Here is a 14,570-nt window from a genome sequence, read left to right on the forward strand (position 1 = left end):
GACGTACCCATGACTCTCCTTCCTTTGACATTGGGTACAGGCCAGTCTGAAGGGGCATCTCCTGCTCCCGTTGAAGGCAGGTGAATGGAGAAGTCACACCAGGGTAAAGAACCGTGCCATTTCAGATACTGGTGTCCCCTTCTCTCAGCCCGGGTGGGGAAGGATCCACCTTCTTTTCTGTGGAGTTTGGAAAGCAGAGCAGAATCCTGAGCAGTTCACATCCCCAAAGCCTGTACAGTTACTAAGTAATTACCCGGGGCCCCCCATTTAGAGTATGCATCTGGAACACAGACAGCACTGAGAGCAGGAGACACCCACAGCCAGCAACACTAGAGAGACAGGCTTTGCTGAGGCTTTCTAGGGTTAGGAGGAGCAGAGCCAGGATTAGGGTAAGGGCTGGGACCCAAGGATCTGCAGAACCCCCAAAGGAGAATCCGCTGTAAATCACATTGTAGCTCATTGTGAGGCTCCTGGAGTTAGAGTGACGATGCTGTGGTCACTTGAGTTACCAGAGATGAGACTTGCCCAATCTCTGTGTCATGAGGGATCTAGGTGTAACCCTTCGGCCAGGTGGAGCCAGCAACAACAAGGGTCAGGTTCAGCATCTAGGGGTTCCTTTTCAACAATACAACACAAAACGGTCTCAAGCCCCCACCCAGTGACCTGGGGCAATTACACACCACCCCCTGGGCGCCTCTAAGAGGCAATACTTCCCCTCTCGCAAGCACAGAGTCTGAGTGTAGCAAAAACTTTTAATAAAAGGAGGGAAGTAACTCAGCATTAATTTGGGAAAACACTGCAACTAGGGTTCATAAACACAAACCATGAGCAAAAAGACCCACCCGCAAGTAAGTTGGGCAGTGTCCTTTTCCCCCTGAGGGTCTTAAGTCCAGCAACCCAAAAGTCCCTTTAACCTGCCCATCCCTTCTCTATACCTCACTCACAGTTGCTGTCCTTGACCAGAGCCCCAGAGTTCAGAGGTTCATCTGCAGAGTTCACCTCTCACCCTGTGTGGAAGGCGGGGCGGGGAGGGGGTAAGGAGGCACCTTACACACTGCACTGCTCAGGCACTGGCTCGTTGCCCCAACAGCCAGTTGCCACGCCTCTGTGGGGCTCTGGTCTGGCCATCTCCACCAGCTTCTCTGCTGGCCACTCACCACGCCTCTCTGTCAGTCAGCCTGCTGGCCGCTTGCCATGCCTCTCCGCCAGCCACCCAGCTGGCCAGTCACTAAGATGTCTTCAGCCCCCCCTCCCTTATCACAGCTCTTAGTGATTTCAGCTGTTAGTGGGGGAATCTCACTGCTGGTGCATACTGGGCAGTCTCTTGCAAGAGAGACATCATCCCAAACTAAATCTAATTTTTAGACCTAGATATCAGTGATTTCAGCTCTGCAGTATGTAACAAGACTCTCAATTAAATCTAAATTAGCACTTTTATTATATCATGGAGAGAGTCAAGAGCAAATGGTGTCTACAATCCTTAAACAAGACCCAGACCACCCAGTACTAATATCTGCCCCCACCTTCTCTTAATTCATTAGGCTTTGGAACCCATGTTCCCTGCCTAGCGAGTGTTGTTCAGTTGAGGGTGAGTCCCTCCATTGGGAAATGTCAGGTATAGTTCTGCTGCCCTCAGTTTACACACAAGGATAACAACCCTTTATTACTCCTGCCCCAATAACAAGGAGACTGGGGATCCAATACCAGCCACAACTGATCATTTGGACAAGCAATCCCATCATGCTGAGCACCTAGGCATGGTGGGTGTGTCCATGCAAACAAGATCAGCTTCTGAAGTCTTTTTCCACAGCTCACCACTAGATGTCAGGGGAGAGCTTATCCAGACTTTGCTTACATCAGTGAAGGCCAAGTTATCTGAAAGCTTGTCCTGGTCTCTGCTGTGCTGCACACACAGAGGAAGCCTGGTTTAGGCTGCCTGATCTTTTCCCCCCACCCCTCCACATTAAAGATACAAACCTGATTATGCAGTAGGTAAAGTTTGGTGAGCATTGAACAGTCCATTTTACATATTTTAAAGTGTTGATTTCAAATTTCTGTTAAGGCCACCAAAACGAGCCGTTTGGTGCCATTGGCCACCCAGTGCCGAGATCTGCCACCTGACAAGCTAAGCCAGGTCAGGGTGGCTCGGAGGAGGATGGGAGATACTCACTATGCTGGTGGTGCAGGAATTGGTGGTATAGACTCGTAGGTGGCGCTCCACCTTCGCGGTCAGTGCTGTTGGGGTCTCTGGGGGCACTGTGGGGTGGAAGAGACTAGCCTTCAGATGAGCTGTAAAACGGAAGATGTCTCCTTGGGGCCACTTGATATCCAAGGGCAAAAGCAGGTGTGTCCAGCACAAATTCCCATTCTGGTGAATGCCTTCTGTCTCCCTGAGTTCCCTCGGCACTTCAGGTTGGATCTGGCATTTTTCTTCTTTTCCCATTGCTGTGAACAGCTGCTGTGCTGCATTCCTCCTTTTATATAGCGTGTATCTCAGTTTGTGTAGCACTTTGACAGCCGGCCTGGTGAAAGCTGTGCTACGGGCGTATGGTAATCCCAGGGACTGGTAACAAGACTGAATGACCAAGGGCTAGTCTGTGGAGTGGAACTGATATGTATGTTGTTGGTCTCACACCACTCCCTTCTCTGCACCTTTGTCCTTAGCCCCCCAGCTGATTCGTAAGATCAGAGCAGAACAATTTTCTGATGCATCAGGAAACCTGAAACTTTGGTGCCAGTTCTTCAATATTTTGAGTGACTCGAAGCTGACGTGGTACAAGGACGAGTTCCCTGTAGCAGAAGCCAGACGGAGGTAATCTGCCAGTTTTGCTGTATTTTACTCGTGCATATCCTGTGGCTGATGTGTTAAATCTAGCCTTGCCCCTTGCATTTATCAGCTCTGATGGTGTATCCACACTGCAACTGGGACGTGTGACTGCAGCCTATGTAGACATACCCAAACTAGCTTTGATTTAGCAACAGCAAAGCCAGCTCCAGGAGCAATAGCGTGTAGTGCAAGTGGTGCAGGCTAGCGTCTGGAGTACAGCCCCGCCCAGGACTCTGGGTATATACTTGATCAGCCACCGCCTGTGCTTCACTGCTATTGTTATTCAAGCTAGCTTTAATCTAGACAGATTTAAGCTAGTTGGGTCTGTCTATTTGTAGTCACACCTCTCGCCTACACCGTAGACCCACCCTGGTTATTTTGGAGTGAAGGTGCCCCCTGCTAACAAGTCCAAATATGGATCCCTGTGTATCAGTGAAGTACACCTGGCCATTAGCACAGAGGCCCCCTGGCTCTGAAGAGAGAGAGAGAGAGAAGCCAAGGTGGGACAGAAGGAACTAGAGAATCTGGTCATTGTTAACCACAGCAGACGCTAATGTTCAGAGCCCAGCTCCTAGGGCAGAGAGCGAGCAAGAAGACCATGCATCTCACAGAGGGAACATCTGCTCAGCCTGTAACAATGGTATGTCCTTCTGCACCGTGCATGGAAGGGACTAAGTCAAACAGAAGCAGGGCCTGCACGGTCTCCAGAACCCACATTCCCAACATCCTATAATGGAGACGCAGGGAGAGTTGGGAAACACTAATAAGGGCAGGGGAAACCAGTCTGCCCCCCAGGCAATTGGACTCTGGGTTCAGCCACAGCACATGGTCGCCATGAGGAGTACAAGTGATGTTCTGACTTCATTGAGAGGGCCGGGCTTGGTGCCCCACCAGACCAGATGCTTCTCAGTAAGGAGCTGTGGCCCCTGTTGGTTACCCCCTTCCTGCACAAAAGTGAAATGCCTGCAAGCTGCATGGAAACTTTTTCAAGACATCATAACAGAGGCTCAAATTAAATGTATATCCCAGATTAAAAAACAGAGGACCAAAAAAACTGCCACTGCAGCTAAACAACAAATGAAAAGAAGCAGTGAGAGGCAAAAAGGCATCCTTTAAAAAGTGGAAGTTAAGTCCTACTGAGGAAAATAGAGAGGAACATGAACTCTGGCAAGTCAAGTGTAAAACTATAATTAGGCAGGCCAAAAAAAGAATTTGAGAAGCAACAAGCAAAAGACTTTAAAAACTAACAGCAAAACAATTTTTAAGGACATCAGAAGCAGGAAGCCTGCCAAACAATCAGTGGGGCCACTGGACGATTGAGATGCTAAAGAAGCACTCAAGGAAGACACGGCCATTGCAGAGAAGCTAAATGAATTCTTTGCATTCACTGCAGAGAATGTGAGGAAGATTCCCACCTTTGTCCCCTAAAAAAAGGACTCAAATCTGAGAAACTGTCCTCCTGCCAGCCTGCTGGAGGTCAAGGGGACTGTTGGGGGAAGCGGGTGGTGTCTCTTTTCCTTTTCATTCTCCCCAAGTACAATCTACAGGAAACCGTAATCATCCCATAGCTCCTGAGTGTCAGGAAGCAGTGAGGTGGCTTCCTGAGACCCCCTGGGTTGTGTCTCGCTGGATCACACGGGATGATCCCTTTCCCAACGTGCTGCATACTTCACTCCTGGTAGCATTCGCCTGGCTTTCAGTTCACATGCACCCACTGCAGGGCTGAAGTCAGACTGAAAGCTCTGTGGGTCAGGGCCTGTCCTTTCATTGGATGGGTGGGTATGTACAGTTCCTCACACAGTAGGGCTGTGGTCCGCAGCTGGGGCTCATAGGCCCTACCACAATACAGATACTACAGGGCTGCCCAGCACTAATCTCCAGGCTGACTCCATTGTCTTTCAGCTCAGGTGATGAGGGGCAGGCAGCCCTGGCCATTGTGCAGGCATCCCGGAAGGACTGTGGCGTGTACCAGTGCACCATCGAGAATGAGTATGGCACCGACTCCACCGACTTCCTGCTCAGTGCAGAAGGTGAGGTGGGTTGGGTATGGGGTGTGGGGAGGCAGGTTGGTTACTGGACATCGGGGGGGGGGGGGGGGGGGGGAAGGGGTGGGATACGGGGTGGGGGGGGCAGGAGCGGGGGCAGGTTGGATATCAGGCAATTGAGGGGACAGAGAGATCAGGAGTGGGCAGTGGCTATTGTGTATTGTGTGATAGGTTGGACAGGAGATGGGAGAGGGGGGTGGGCTGGGTACCAGGTGATGGGGGGGCAGGGGAGTGAGGGGGTGAGTTGCATATTGGTCAGTGAAGTGGGGGACAGGAGAGCGGGACTGGGAGGGGTACTGGGTGACAGTGGTGGGAAGGCGGGTTGGGTAACCGGTAACCGGGGGGCCAGAGGAGCAGGGGGTGGGTTGGGTACTGAGTGACGGGGGACAGGGGCGCAGGGGGTGGGTACCAGGTGACGGGGGACCAGAGGTGCAGGGGACGAGTTGGGTATTGGGTGATGGGGAAATGGGGGCAGGTGGGGTATGGGGGGCTGGAGGCACCATGGGTACCCGGCTGCGCAGGCTGGGAGCAGCTCTCTAGCTGTGGGAGCCGAGAGGTTACGATTCCAAGCTCCTCCTGAGGGGAATGTGAGCAACTCTTGGCCTGCGGTAAAGAGCCTTCTCCATGCTCCATCACTGAGTGATCTGAACCTGGGGCAGGGAATGAATCCGGCCCCCTGTGCCGAGAGTCCCTCCAATGGCTGGGCCTTGGCCTGTTCTCCTGAAGGGTAGTAGCTGGCCTGTCTGCTGGTCTCTCTGACAAGGCGGTCCTGGGCCTAGGGGCCCTATCCCACCGCTCCTCCCTCCAGTGTCTGGCCCGACTGCAAACAGGGCCCCAAGAGCGAGGGCGCAGCAGGGCCCAGCGTTCGGTGTAGTTACTGTGTGACACCGGTGCAGGCGTGTGCAGGCACTGCCAGGGCACTTTCCGGTCTGGGTGTCCCTGGGGGGGCAGGGAGGGGGCTGGGATGAACAGCTGATAGGCCCAGCCACCTCAGGGCACTAACAGCCAGGGCTCTGTTTCTCTTCTAGTGCTGTCGGGATTTGTCTCCAGAGAAGAAATTGAAGGTAAAGTGGGAGCAGCCAGCGGAGCAGTGAGTGCTGGCCTGGCCATGACTGCTGGGCTCAGAGTAAATCCAGTGCCCCCTCTCTGCACGTGTTGATGCTGCACCCGGGGTGGGGCAGGGTGCCCAGTGGGAGGGGTGACCACAAAGCGCGGCATGGCCGGATCCTGCCATTCCTCCCTAACGAGCTGGTGTCTATGTGCAAGGCGCACCAGGCAGCTGGCTAATGCCAGCCAGAGGTCAAGCTCACTGATCGCGGACCTGGAGCTTCTTCCCAAGGCCCTGCAGCGAGGGGCTCCTCCAGCACCATGCCGCCAGTCAGCCAGAGAGGGCGCTAGCATGCAGCAGGAGCTGTTCCCCATCCTCCTCCTCCTGGGCCTGAGCGTGCTGCCCTCACTATCTCTCTATGCACTAGGGGCCTGACCTGCTGCCCCTGCTGCACACCCTGGCAGGATGAGCCTAGTGACTGCTCAGCTGCCCCGTTCCCAGCAGCGCCCACCACCACTAACTCACTGCTTTCCTTCTGCCAGTCGGCGAGGAGATCGAAATGACCCCCATGGTGTTCGCCAAGGGCCTGGCCGACTCAGGCTACTGGGGGGACAAGTTCTTTGGGCGCGTTGTGAGCGAGGACGCAGAGGTGGGCGCCAGCTTCCTGCGCAAAGCCTGGCGCGCCAGGATAATCTACGGCCTGGAGCCCGTCTTCGAGTCCGGCCGGACCTGCATCATCAAAGTGCACAACCTCATCGTCTTCGGGACCAAGAATGAGAACACACTCATCGAGAAGAACTACGACATCACCATCCAGGTGGGCCCAGGCCTCCCGGCAGGCATGCCCAGGCCACGCCCCCTCCCCCCGCGCTCCCCAGCAGGTGGGCCCCGGTCACGCCCCCTCCCCCCGCGCTCCCCGGCAGGTGGGCCCCAGTTACGGCCCCTCCCCTCACGCTCCCCAGCAGGTGCGCCCAGGCCACGCCCCCTTGTTCCTGCAGGGGACAGCCTGAAAACCCTGACTTGGCTCAGTGCGTTGATTGTTGTTGCCTGCATTGCACACACCCTGCCCTGTATGTCCCTCCCCCCACCTGGCACACTGCTCCTGCCCAGCGTGCTCCCCCCACCCCTGCCCACCTGGCCTGCTCCCCACTCACTACCCAGCTCACTGCCACTCTTCAGCGCCCCCCTGCACCCGCCAGCCTGTCCAACCCTGGCCCCACTCCTCTTCTCTTCTCTCGCTTTCCCTCTCCTGCCTTTCCTCATGCACAACCCAGTGCCTGGAAGAGCCTCCCCCAGCCTGGGCACCGGCTCCTGGCCGACTGGCCCCTCTGGCCAGTTGCCCCCTGACTTCTGCCCTCCTGCCACTGCCTGCTTCTCCTGAGCTGTCCCTTGTGCTGCCTGCCCAGCCCCAGACTGTGTCCTGCCTGCTCCTCTGCTCCTGGGCTAGCTGCTGTCACACAAGCCCTGAGGGGCAGGGGCCAGCACCCGTAGCCAGCTCCATGGCTGTCCAGTACTCTCACCAATCATGCCTGCTGTCCCCCACACTGCATGGTGGGGAGGCTCTGGTGGTTTGAGCCGCCCTTTGTCCTGTAATTGCCAGTGAGGATGCGTCCCAGTGCCCGTCTGTGAGCTCGCCGGGAGAAGCAGGATGCTGTCTGAACCTGGCTTGCTGGCCCAGGGCAGGGCAAGAGATAATGACTCTGCTTGAATCCCCAGGAGTGCAAAATCCAGAACTCGAGCCGGGAGTACTGCAAGATCTTTGCTGCTGAAGCACGGGCCATCCCAGACTTCGGGGCAGTGCCTGAGTAAGTTGGGCCTCTGCCCTCCATCCTGAGCATGCAGGGGCCACAGGGCGGCATGGCCTCCTCCCACCCCGAGCATCACTGGGCCGGGGGAGGGAGGATCCAGGGTGGGCGGCACCAGCATGGCCTCCTCCGCCCCATCGTTCCAGGGATCCAGTGGCCCATTTTCATTAACAGGTGCACTCAGAAGCCAAATTGGGAACGTTGTGTGGGAAGGGTCTGGGGCCTGGGCTAACGTAAGCAGGTTCAGTCGCTAGCATGGCTGAGGTGGGGGCAGCTTGCAGTCAGGTTGTTGCCCAGCCCAGGGAGCAGCCAAGGGACGGTGCTCGGGGTGGTGGGCTCTGGGTTGGTGTCCGCCATGCACTCTGCATGCTAGTCACAGAGCCAGCCCGTCGGCCTACGTTCTGGCTTGCCCTATGCTGACCTGGGCCGTTTACTATTGTCCAGGATCATCCCTCTGTATCTCATTTACCGACCTGCCAACACTGTCCCGTACGCCACCATCGAGGAGGACCTGGCAGGGCCCTTTGAGCGGTACTGCATGAAGGAGCGGGACGGCAGCCTGGCTGTTCAGAGCAGCTCAGAGATTGCGCAAAAGTGCTGCACTTTCCAGCACTGGCTCTACCAGTGGACAAATGGAAACATCCTTGTGACCGACATGGAAGGTATGGGCCGAGTTGGCTGTCTAGTCCCCGGCGAGGGAAGAGTCCCTGGTTCCTCTGGCCCAGCGCCACAGGGCCCAGGGCAGTGTTGCCTCCTACGGCACACCACCCAGCACTGTGTCCGGGCAGCCCTGCCCCTGAGAGAGAGCCAGGGAGTGGTGGCTGCTGGAAAAAGAAGATGGGAAAATCTCCTTCAGCCAAGGACTCCAGCTACCCCCCCACCATTCTGCCAGGCATGGTGGCAGGCAGGGCCTTTCCCTAGTAGTCTCTCCCCCATAGCATTGCATCGACCAAGCACACTAGGATGTACTGGAGTGGCAGCCTGCGTTGGCACCTGGAGGTGGGAACCCAGGAGATCTGGCCTCTGTCCCTGTCTCTGCCAGCCACTGGCTTGAGGGCCTTGGCCTCAGGCTTTCAGAAAGAGTCTCTCCTCTATGGTCCCCAACTCCAGACCCCTGGGGCCTGACTTGCAGAGGTGCAGAATGCCCAGTGGCAGCTGGAGCCAGCGGCTGAAAGCGTGTTGACACGGCACCCAAACCCAGAGCCCCCTCAAAGCCCTGGCCTGTGACCTCTCTGAGCCAGGGCTTCCCCAGGTGTGAAATGGGGACTGTTCCATCTCTGCTCCCCCAGGTGATGGGGCGACATGGGTGGGGGGCTGCTGCAGTCTGTGTATGGAGGGGCTCTGTGGGCTGGTTGCTGCTCATCGCTCCTTTCCTGGTAGGACTGTCCCCTCCCCAGGCTCTCTGTGACTCCACTAAGGGCCCTGCCAGCCCATGTTCTCCCAGCCCCTCCTTGACGCTTCCAGCCTTCCCCTGGGCCCCAGGGGTGGCAGCAGCTGCGCCCTGCGGGTTGGAGTGAAAGAGGGAATTCGGAGAGGGACAGAGCTAAAGGCGCGTTCAATAAAAAGAGGGCAACTCAGGGCCTAAACATGATTTGCCAGGACCCTGCAGGGGTGACTGGGACCCCACACCAGTACCCCTCGCACCCACCCAGTCTATGAAGGGGTGACTGGGACACCCCACCCCCCACCTGCTCAGGGGACACTGGGACCCTGTGCTGATGTCCCTTGTGCCCATCCTGCCCATGCAGGGGTGACAGGGGACCCCCCCCCCCCGGTGTCTCTTGTGCCCACCCTGCCCCTGCGGTGGGCTCAGTGACTTGGACCCCAGCCAGGAGACTCCTTGGGCCAAATCTTGCTGTCCTAGCAGAATTAGTGGCCAGGCTTCTGCTGACAGCCATGGGAGCTGCATCGGGCTCGGCCTGAGGTTGGTGATTGTTCCCTTCCCTTGCAGGCGTTGGGTGGAGGATCACAAACGTGAGGATAGCTACAAAGCTGAAAGGGTAAGTGACTGCAGGGCTGAGGCAGAGAGCTGGCAGCTGGCTTCTCAGAGGGGCTGTGGGGGCGCTGCCCTACCCTGGGCTGTGTCTGCCACGTGATGGGGCTGCCCCAGCCTCTCTGCAGGGCTTGCGGTGACCTTGCCCCCCCACTCCCTTCCCTGTCACTCAGCCAGCCAGCCATAGCTCTGTCTTTTTCCTGCACGGTTCAGCCCCAGGCCTGTCTCCTCTGCTGCTCTCCTCTTCCCACTCCAGTTCCTTAGTGTGTGATGGTGGGTGGGAGGGGAAGTGAAGGTGGACTGGGGGGGGGTATGTGATGGAAAGTGGGGGCTGCAAGGGGGAGGCTGGGTCTGGGGCGGGGGGGGGATACAATGGTGGGTCCAGGAGCTGCTTTGCGCCCTGCTGCAGTGCCATGGCCCATGCAGTGAGCACCTACAGCAATGCCCTAGAGGGGATTGGAGCCGGGTGGAAAGTCAGCGCCCCCACACACCACCCGGAAAGGGGTATGTGCCTAGAGGGCAGCAGCCCAGGCATCTTGTCTTCCTGCTCGCTGTGCCTGGGGGTGTGTGGGGAGAGGGGCGCCCTGGCCCAGAGCCCCCTTGGCAGGGCACTGGCCCTGAGTGTGGCTGTGTTGGCAGGTACCAGGGGCTGAAGGAGAGCTGCTGCCCGGCCCTGCTGGACCAGTTTGCTGCTGTCCACCAGTGTAACCGCTATTGTGAGATCCTGGGCCTGAAGAGTCTGGAGAGCCTGCAGCAGCCAGCCAAGCCCAAGGGCTCCAAGAGCCCCTCCCTGGGCAGGAAGGCCCCCTCAGCCCAGTCCAGCCCCCAGCTGCAGAAGAAAGGCCTGGCAAGCCCCCAGGGCACCCGGAAGGGCGCCGTGAGCCCCAAAGCCTCCCGGAAATCCACTGAAGCTGGGGAGGCCCAGCCCGCCCCGAAGCACAAAGCGCTGGAGAGCGACAGGCCCAGCCAGCTGCAGTAGCCAGAGCCTCGGTGCAGCCACGCAGGCAGCATGCCGCCGTGCACACCTGGAAAGGGGACCCAGACGCTGCTCCTTCCTGTGGCTCCCAGCACGCCCCTGCGCTGCGCTCTGTGTGGTGTGCGAGTGAAGCAGTGACTAGGCTGGCGCCAGTGCGGGGGGCCCTGGGTAGCCTAGTGGGCCGGAGCTGGCTCGGTGCATGGCGGGGCCTGCACAGCCGCTGCAGGGAGCATGGCAGCTCAACTCTGTTACCTCTTTAAAACAACAGCTCATCCAGGCCGGCCGAGCCTGCCAAGCCCCAGCTGCCAGGGCCATGCAGGCATCACAGTGCCCTGTGCAGAGGGTATTGGGGCAGTGTGCCAGCCTGACCACCAGGGGGCACTGGTCATTGCCTGATGGTGACCCTGAGGCTCATTTTCTGAATCCCTCCTTTAGACTGTACCGGCTTTTCTCTGGCTCTGCTCCAATGCCTGGCCCTTGTGTTCTCTGCTGGCGACCCCTGGAGGAGAGCGAGCAGCTGGTGCTCCTTTGTGTGCCACTAGGAATGTGCCGCTCTACCCTGCCAGCCTGCAGCTGTCTACAGTGCACTGACCCTGCTCGGGCATGGGTGCCACAAAGGCGTGGTAGCTCTTGGGCCCCCCCGGCTCGCAGCACCTCCTGGTGTTTTCCCTACACATGCCCAGCGGAAATCCCTGACCCCAGGTCCCTAATGGGCCATACACAGGCCCTACTAACCTCTGCTGTAGCTTCCCTGAGCCCGGCTAGTTCAGCACCTCTCTCCGGTCCCACCCCATGCCCATTACCTACTGACTACTCTGTAGGGAGAGCATGGCTAGACAGGCTGCTTGGTCCCTTTTTGCCCCGTGGGGATGGCCGTGTGTTTTCTGTGATTCCCGGGCCTGGAAAGTCTGGCAGCATCCAGCCCTCGCTACAGAACCATGTGGCAGATTCTTCGCTTTCCCTGATGCAAAGCAGTGCAAAGCCAATCTTCCACGTGTGCTTCACGTCTTACTAATGCAGCATTGTCTGCCTGAGTTTGCGGGGGGGGGCGCGTTGCCCGGGGCCTCTCAGCTGGGAGTGTTTAAGTTTGGAGTCTATCGGGCGCAATTAAAATATCACCACTTAGTTCCCTGCCGATTATGGTAGTGGAAGTGCTTGGGGTGTCTGTGTTGCAATGTGCCAATCACAATGGTAGGTGGGTGCCAGTCTAGCCAGCACAGAGGGGCGGGTGGGGGGAGTTGAAACCTCCTGCTCCTGTGAAAAAATATTTCACATCTTCTCCAAGGGGAGAGGGAACAGCCCACCCCTGCCAGCAGAGCCAGTACACTCTGCAGCATCCTCGCTGGCAGACCCAAAGCAGCTTTCCCTGCACCCCATCCTCATGCAGCCCTGGGCACTTGGATCACTGCAGGATTGGGCTGGGAAGAAATAACCCAGCCTTTCCCTGACCAGGTCAAGCCGCACCCTGTTGTCCTCAGGCCCGTAAAAGTCACGGGCTGGGCCACAGCGTTGGGTGTGTTTTGCCACAGTGTCAGTGTGGGGTATGCATTGGAGCTAGCCCCTCTCTGTGGAGTGTAGGGATCAGGGTTCTGTTCTCCCAGGGCAGCAGGACGTCCCAGCGAGGCAGCCCTGAGTGGGGTTAAGATTTAATAGTGGCCTTGCCCCTTGACCTGGTGATGCTGCCATAGCACAAACCGGATTTAAAGCTGCCCTAAAGCAGAGCTGAGAATTCCCCATTGTATGCAAGTCCTGCCCTGTGCTCCCCACCTTCCCCATCTGCCAGCATAGGGATGGCGCCACCGATCCTGGCCAGCAGAGAGGCTTCTTGGGAGCTGGTTCAAGTTAGTGCAGCCTCAAGGCTGTTCTACCTCATGCTGGGGGTGCCAGTTCAGCCCCCAGGCTCAGCGGTGGAAAGATGGCACATTCCCTATCTCCCCTGTATGCCAAGAGCTGCTCTGGTGCAGCTGGGCATCTAGCCCAGTAATTTAGCATTCAGCTGGTCTTATCGCTCACCCCTTTGGATCCAGGGAGGGTCTGAACCCACCTTCCCAGCTGTGCCATGTTGGCTCTGCCCTGCCTCTACACACCCTCCCACTCCTGGGATCAACAGGCGAGTCCTTCCTTTGCCTCCGAGAGACAACCCCAGCCCTGCCTGCCTCTCACCCCCCAGGCCTGTAAGCCCTGCCCCCACAGGCCTCCATTCTTCTGGTTTGTCTCTAGGTCTCGTGGCTTCAGTGCTGGCGATGTAGCTGCGCTGGGGGCGGGGAACAAGATGTGCCTGCTGCTTACGCTGCCAGACTTTGGCTCAGGCACAAGTTCTCTTGGCTACTGCCTCCCAGTGTGGCTGACAGCGGGGCTGTGGCCTTGTTTAAAGGGGCAGACACAGGCCATGTGCTCTCTTCTTGCTTCTTCATGGCAGAGTATGGGGGCCTGTTTGTTCCATTAGAATGCAGGTCCTGTCTGGGCTGGGGAAGCGGTGAAGTGAGGGCATCACAACAGCCGAGCAGCAGGGGCTTGTTTGCATTAGTGATTTGCCCGCAGGTTGGTTGGTTGCTTATTGCCTGGGGGTGTCACAGCCACAGTGTTTGTGGCTCACCCTAGGGCTCGGCCTAGGCAAGCAAGTCACTGGAGGTGAAACTTTAGTGGAGACAAGCCTGCTCTGTGAGTGTGAGCCGCTGTTCGGTGCCCTTTGGTTGGTGTGTTGGTAACCGTGCTAACGACCCCGGAGCAGGGAAGGCCTTCCCTGTAGTGACGGGGTTACGGGCTCACAGCAGCCAGCCTGAGTCTTCCCAACAGCCCTGGCAGGGCAAAGCCCCACAGCGCAGATACGGCCTTGGCTGCTCCTGCAGGGAAAGTGCAAGCAGAGCCAACCTTGGAAACAAAACAGCCCCCACCCTTCTCCTGCACAAAGCTGCCAAAAGCCCGGGTTTGCAAACCCCCATAGGCCTCATCTTCACCAGGAAAGGAGGTGTGATCTTACCGCGAGCTAGCTAACATGAGGGGAAGCCCTAGTGCAGACATGTCTGGGGGTAGTTTTCACATGATTATCTCGACCTGCTATTTTGTGTGAAAGCTACACGCTGCCTTGGCTGCTCTAGGGTTGAGCCTGGTATTTGCTAACCCTCCTGCTCGGATACCGCTGGCAGCTGACATAGTGCCCCAGCACAGGGAGCCACTTGTAACAGGCACAGCTGGATTTCCTTCTCCCTCTTGAGCCCTGCTCAAGGGGGGACAGGGAGGGCTCACATTTGGGCTGTGTTTTACGAGAAGGAATAAACAGTAGCTCTCTTGCTGTGAATGCCTAGCAGCGCCAAGGCACAGGGAGCAGTTGTTACTGCTGTGTAGCTGGGGAGGTCAGTGCTGGCCCCCCCGCAGGTGCCCTTGCCCTAGCTGCACTGCGGTTAAAGCTACCCCCGCCTTGTCTCCACTAGGCTCCCACAGGAGCTAGCTCGGGCCTGTTAACTCACAGTAAAAGTTCACCTCTTCTAGCAGTGACCGCAGGCTGAGCCGCCTGGCTAGTGCAATTAATGGTCCGTCTGGGCCAGCGCAGGGGGAGGGGAGCTGTTGAGGCCTTGTCCCGTTGGGCTCAGAGCACAGAATAGCTGTGACCGTGGGACCGGGATGCCACCGAACTTCAGTCCCAATGGAGGTGACTGGTGCTGGCAGCAGCGGTGTCGTGGTGATACAAAGCTAGGTGCCCAGCCAAGCTGCCTGTGCTAGGGAGCTGCCCGGCTGGTGCTTTGCACTCCATGGCTGCGGCTGCGCTTCGCCCTTCTGCCGGGGCCGATTCCTGCTCTGTCAGCCCGTTGTAAGATAACCGTGTACATACTCGTCTGTGTATTGGCAACTGGGTGTGCGCGAGTGCAATAAAACACG

The 14,570-nt window shown here is 57.7% G+C and overlaps 1 protein-coding gene across 4 annotated transcripts in view; it reads left to right on the top strand.

Annotated features, from left to right (window-relative positions):
• The window catches only part of ALPK3 (alpha kinase 3), an 83,966-nt gene extending 69,657 nt beyond the window's left edge, over window positions 1-14,309 (top strand). For all 4 annotated transcript variants that reach the window (XM_034783130.1, XM_034783131.1, XM_034783133.1 and 1 more), the window contains 8 exons: window positions 2,665-2,812; window positions 4,730-4,857; window positions 5,901-5,936; window positions 6,463-6,737; window positions 7,637-7,725; window positions 8,170-8,387; window positions 9,677-9,725; window positions 10,358-14,309. In XM_034783130.1, coding sequence (XP_034639021.1) covers window positions 2,665-2,812; window positions 4,730-4,857; window positions 5,901-5,936; window positions 6,463-6,737; window positions 7,637-7,725; window positions 8,170-8,387; window positions 9,677-9,725; window positions 10,358-10,697 — 1,283 coding nt within the window. In that variant the 3' untranslated portion in view covers window positions 10,698-14,309. The remainder of the gene's footprint in view (window positions 1-2,664; window positions 2,813-4,729; window positions 4,858-5,900; window positions 5,937-6,462; window positions 6,738-7,636; window positions 7,726-8,169; window positions 8,388-9,676; window positions 9,726-10,357) is intronic.
• The last annotated feature ends 261 nt before the right edge of the window (window positions 14,310-14,570 follow it).

Source organism: Trachemys scripta, chromosome 10 (assembly GCF_013100865.1).
Source record: "Trachemys scripta elegans isolate TJP31775 chromosome 10, CAS_Tse_1.0, whole genome shotgun sequence".
Lineage (NCBI taxonomy): Eukaryota > Metazoa > Chordata > Testudines > Emydidae > Trachemys > Trachemys scripta.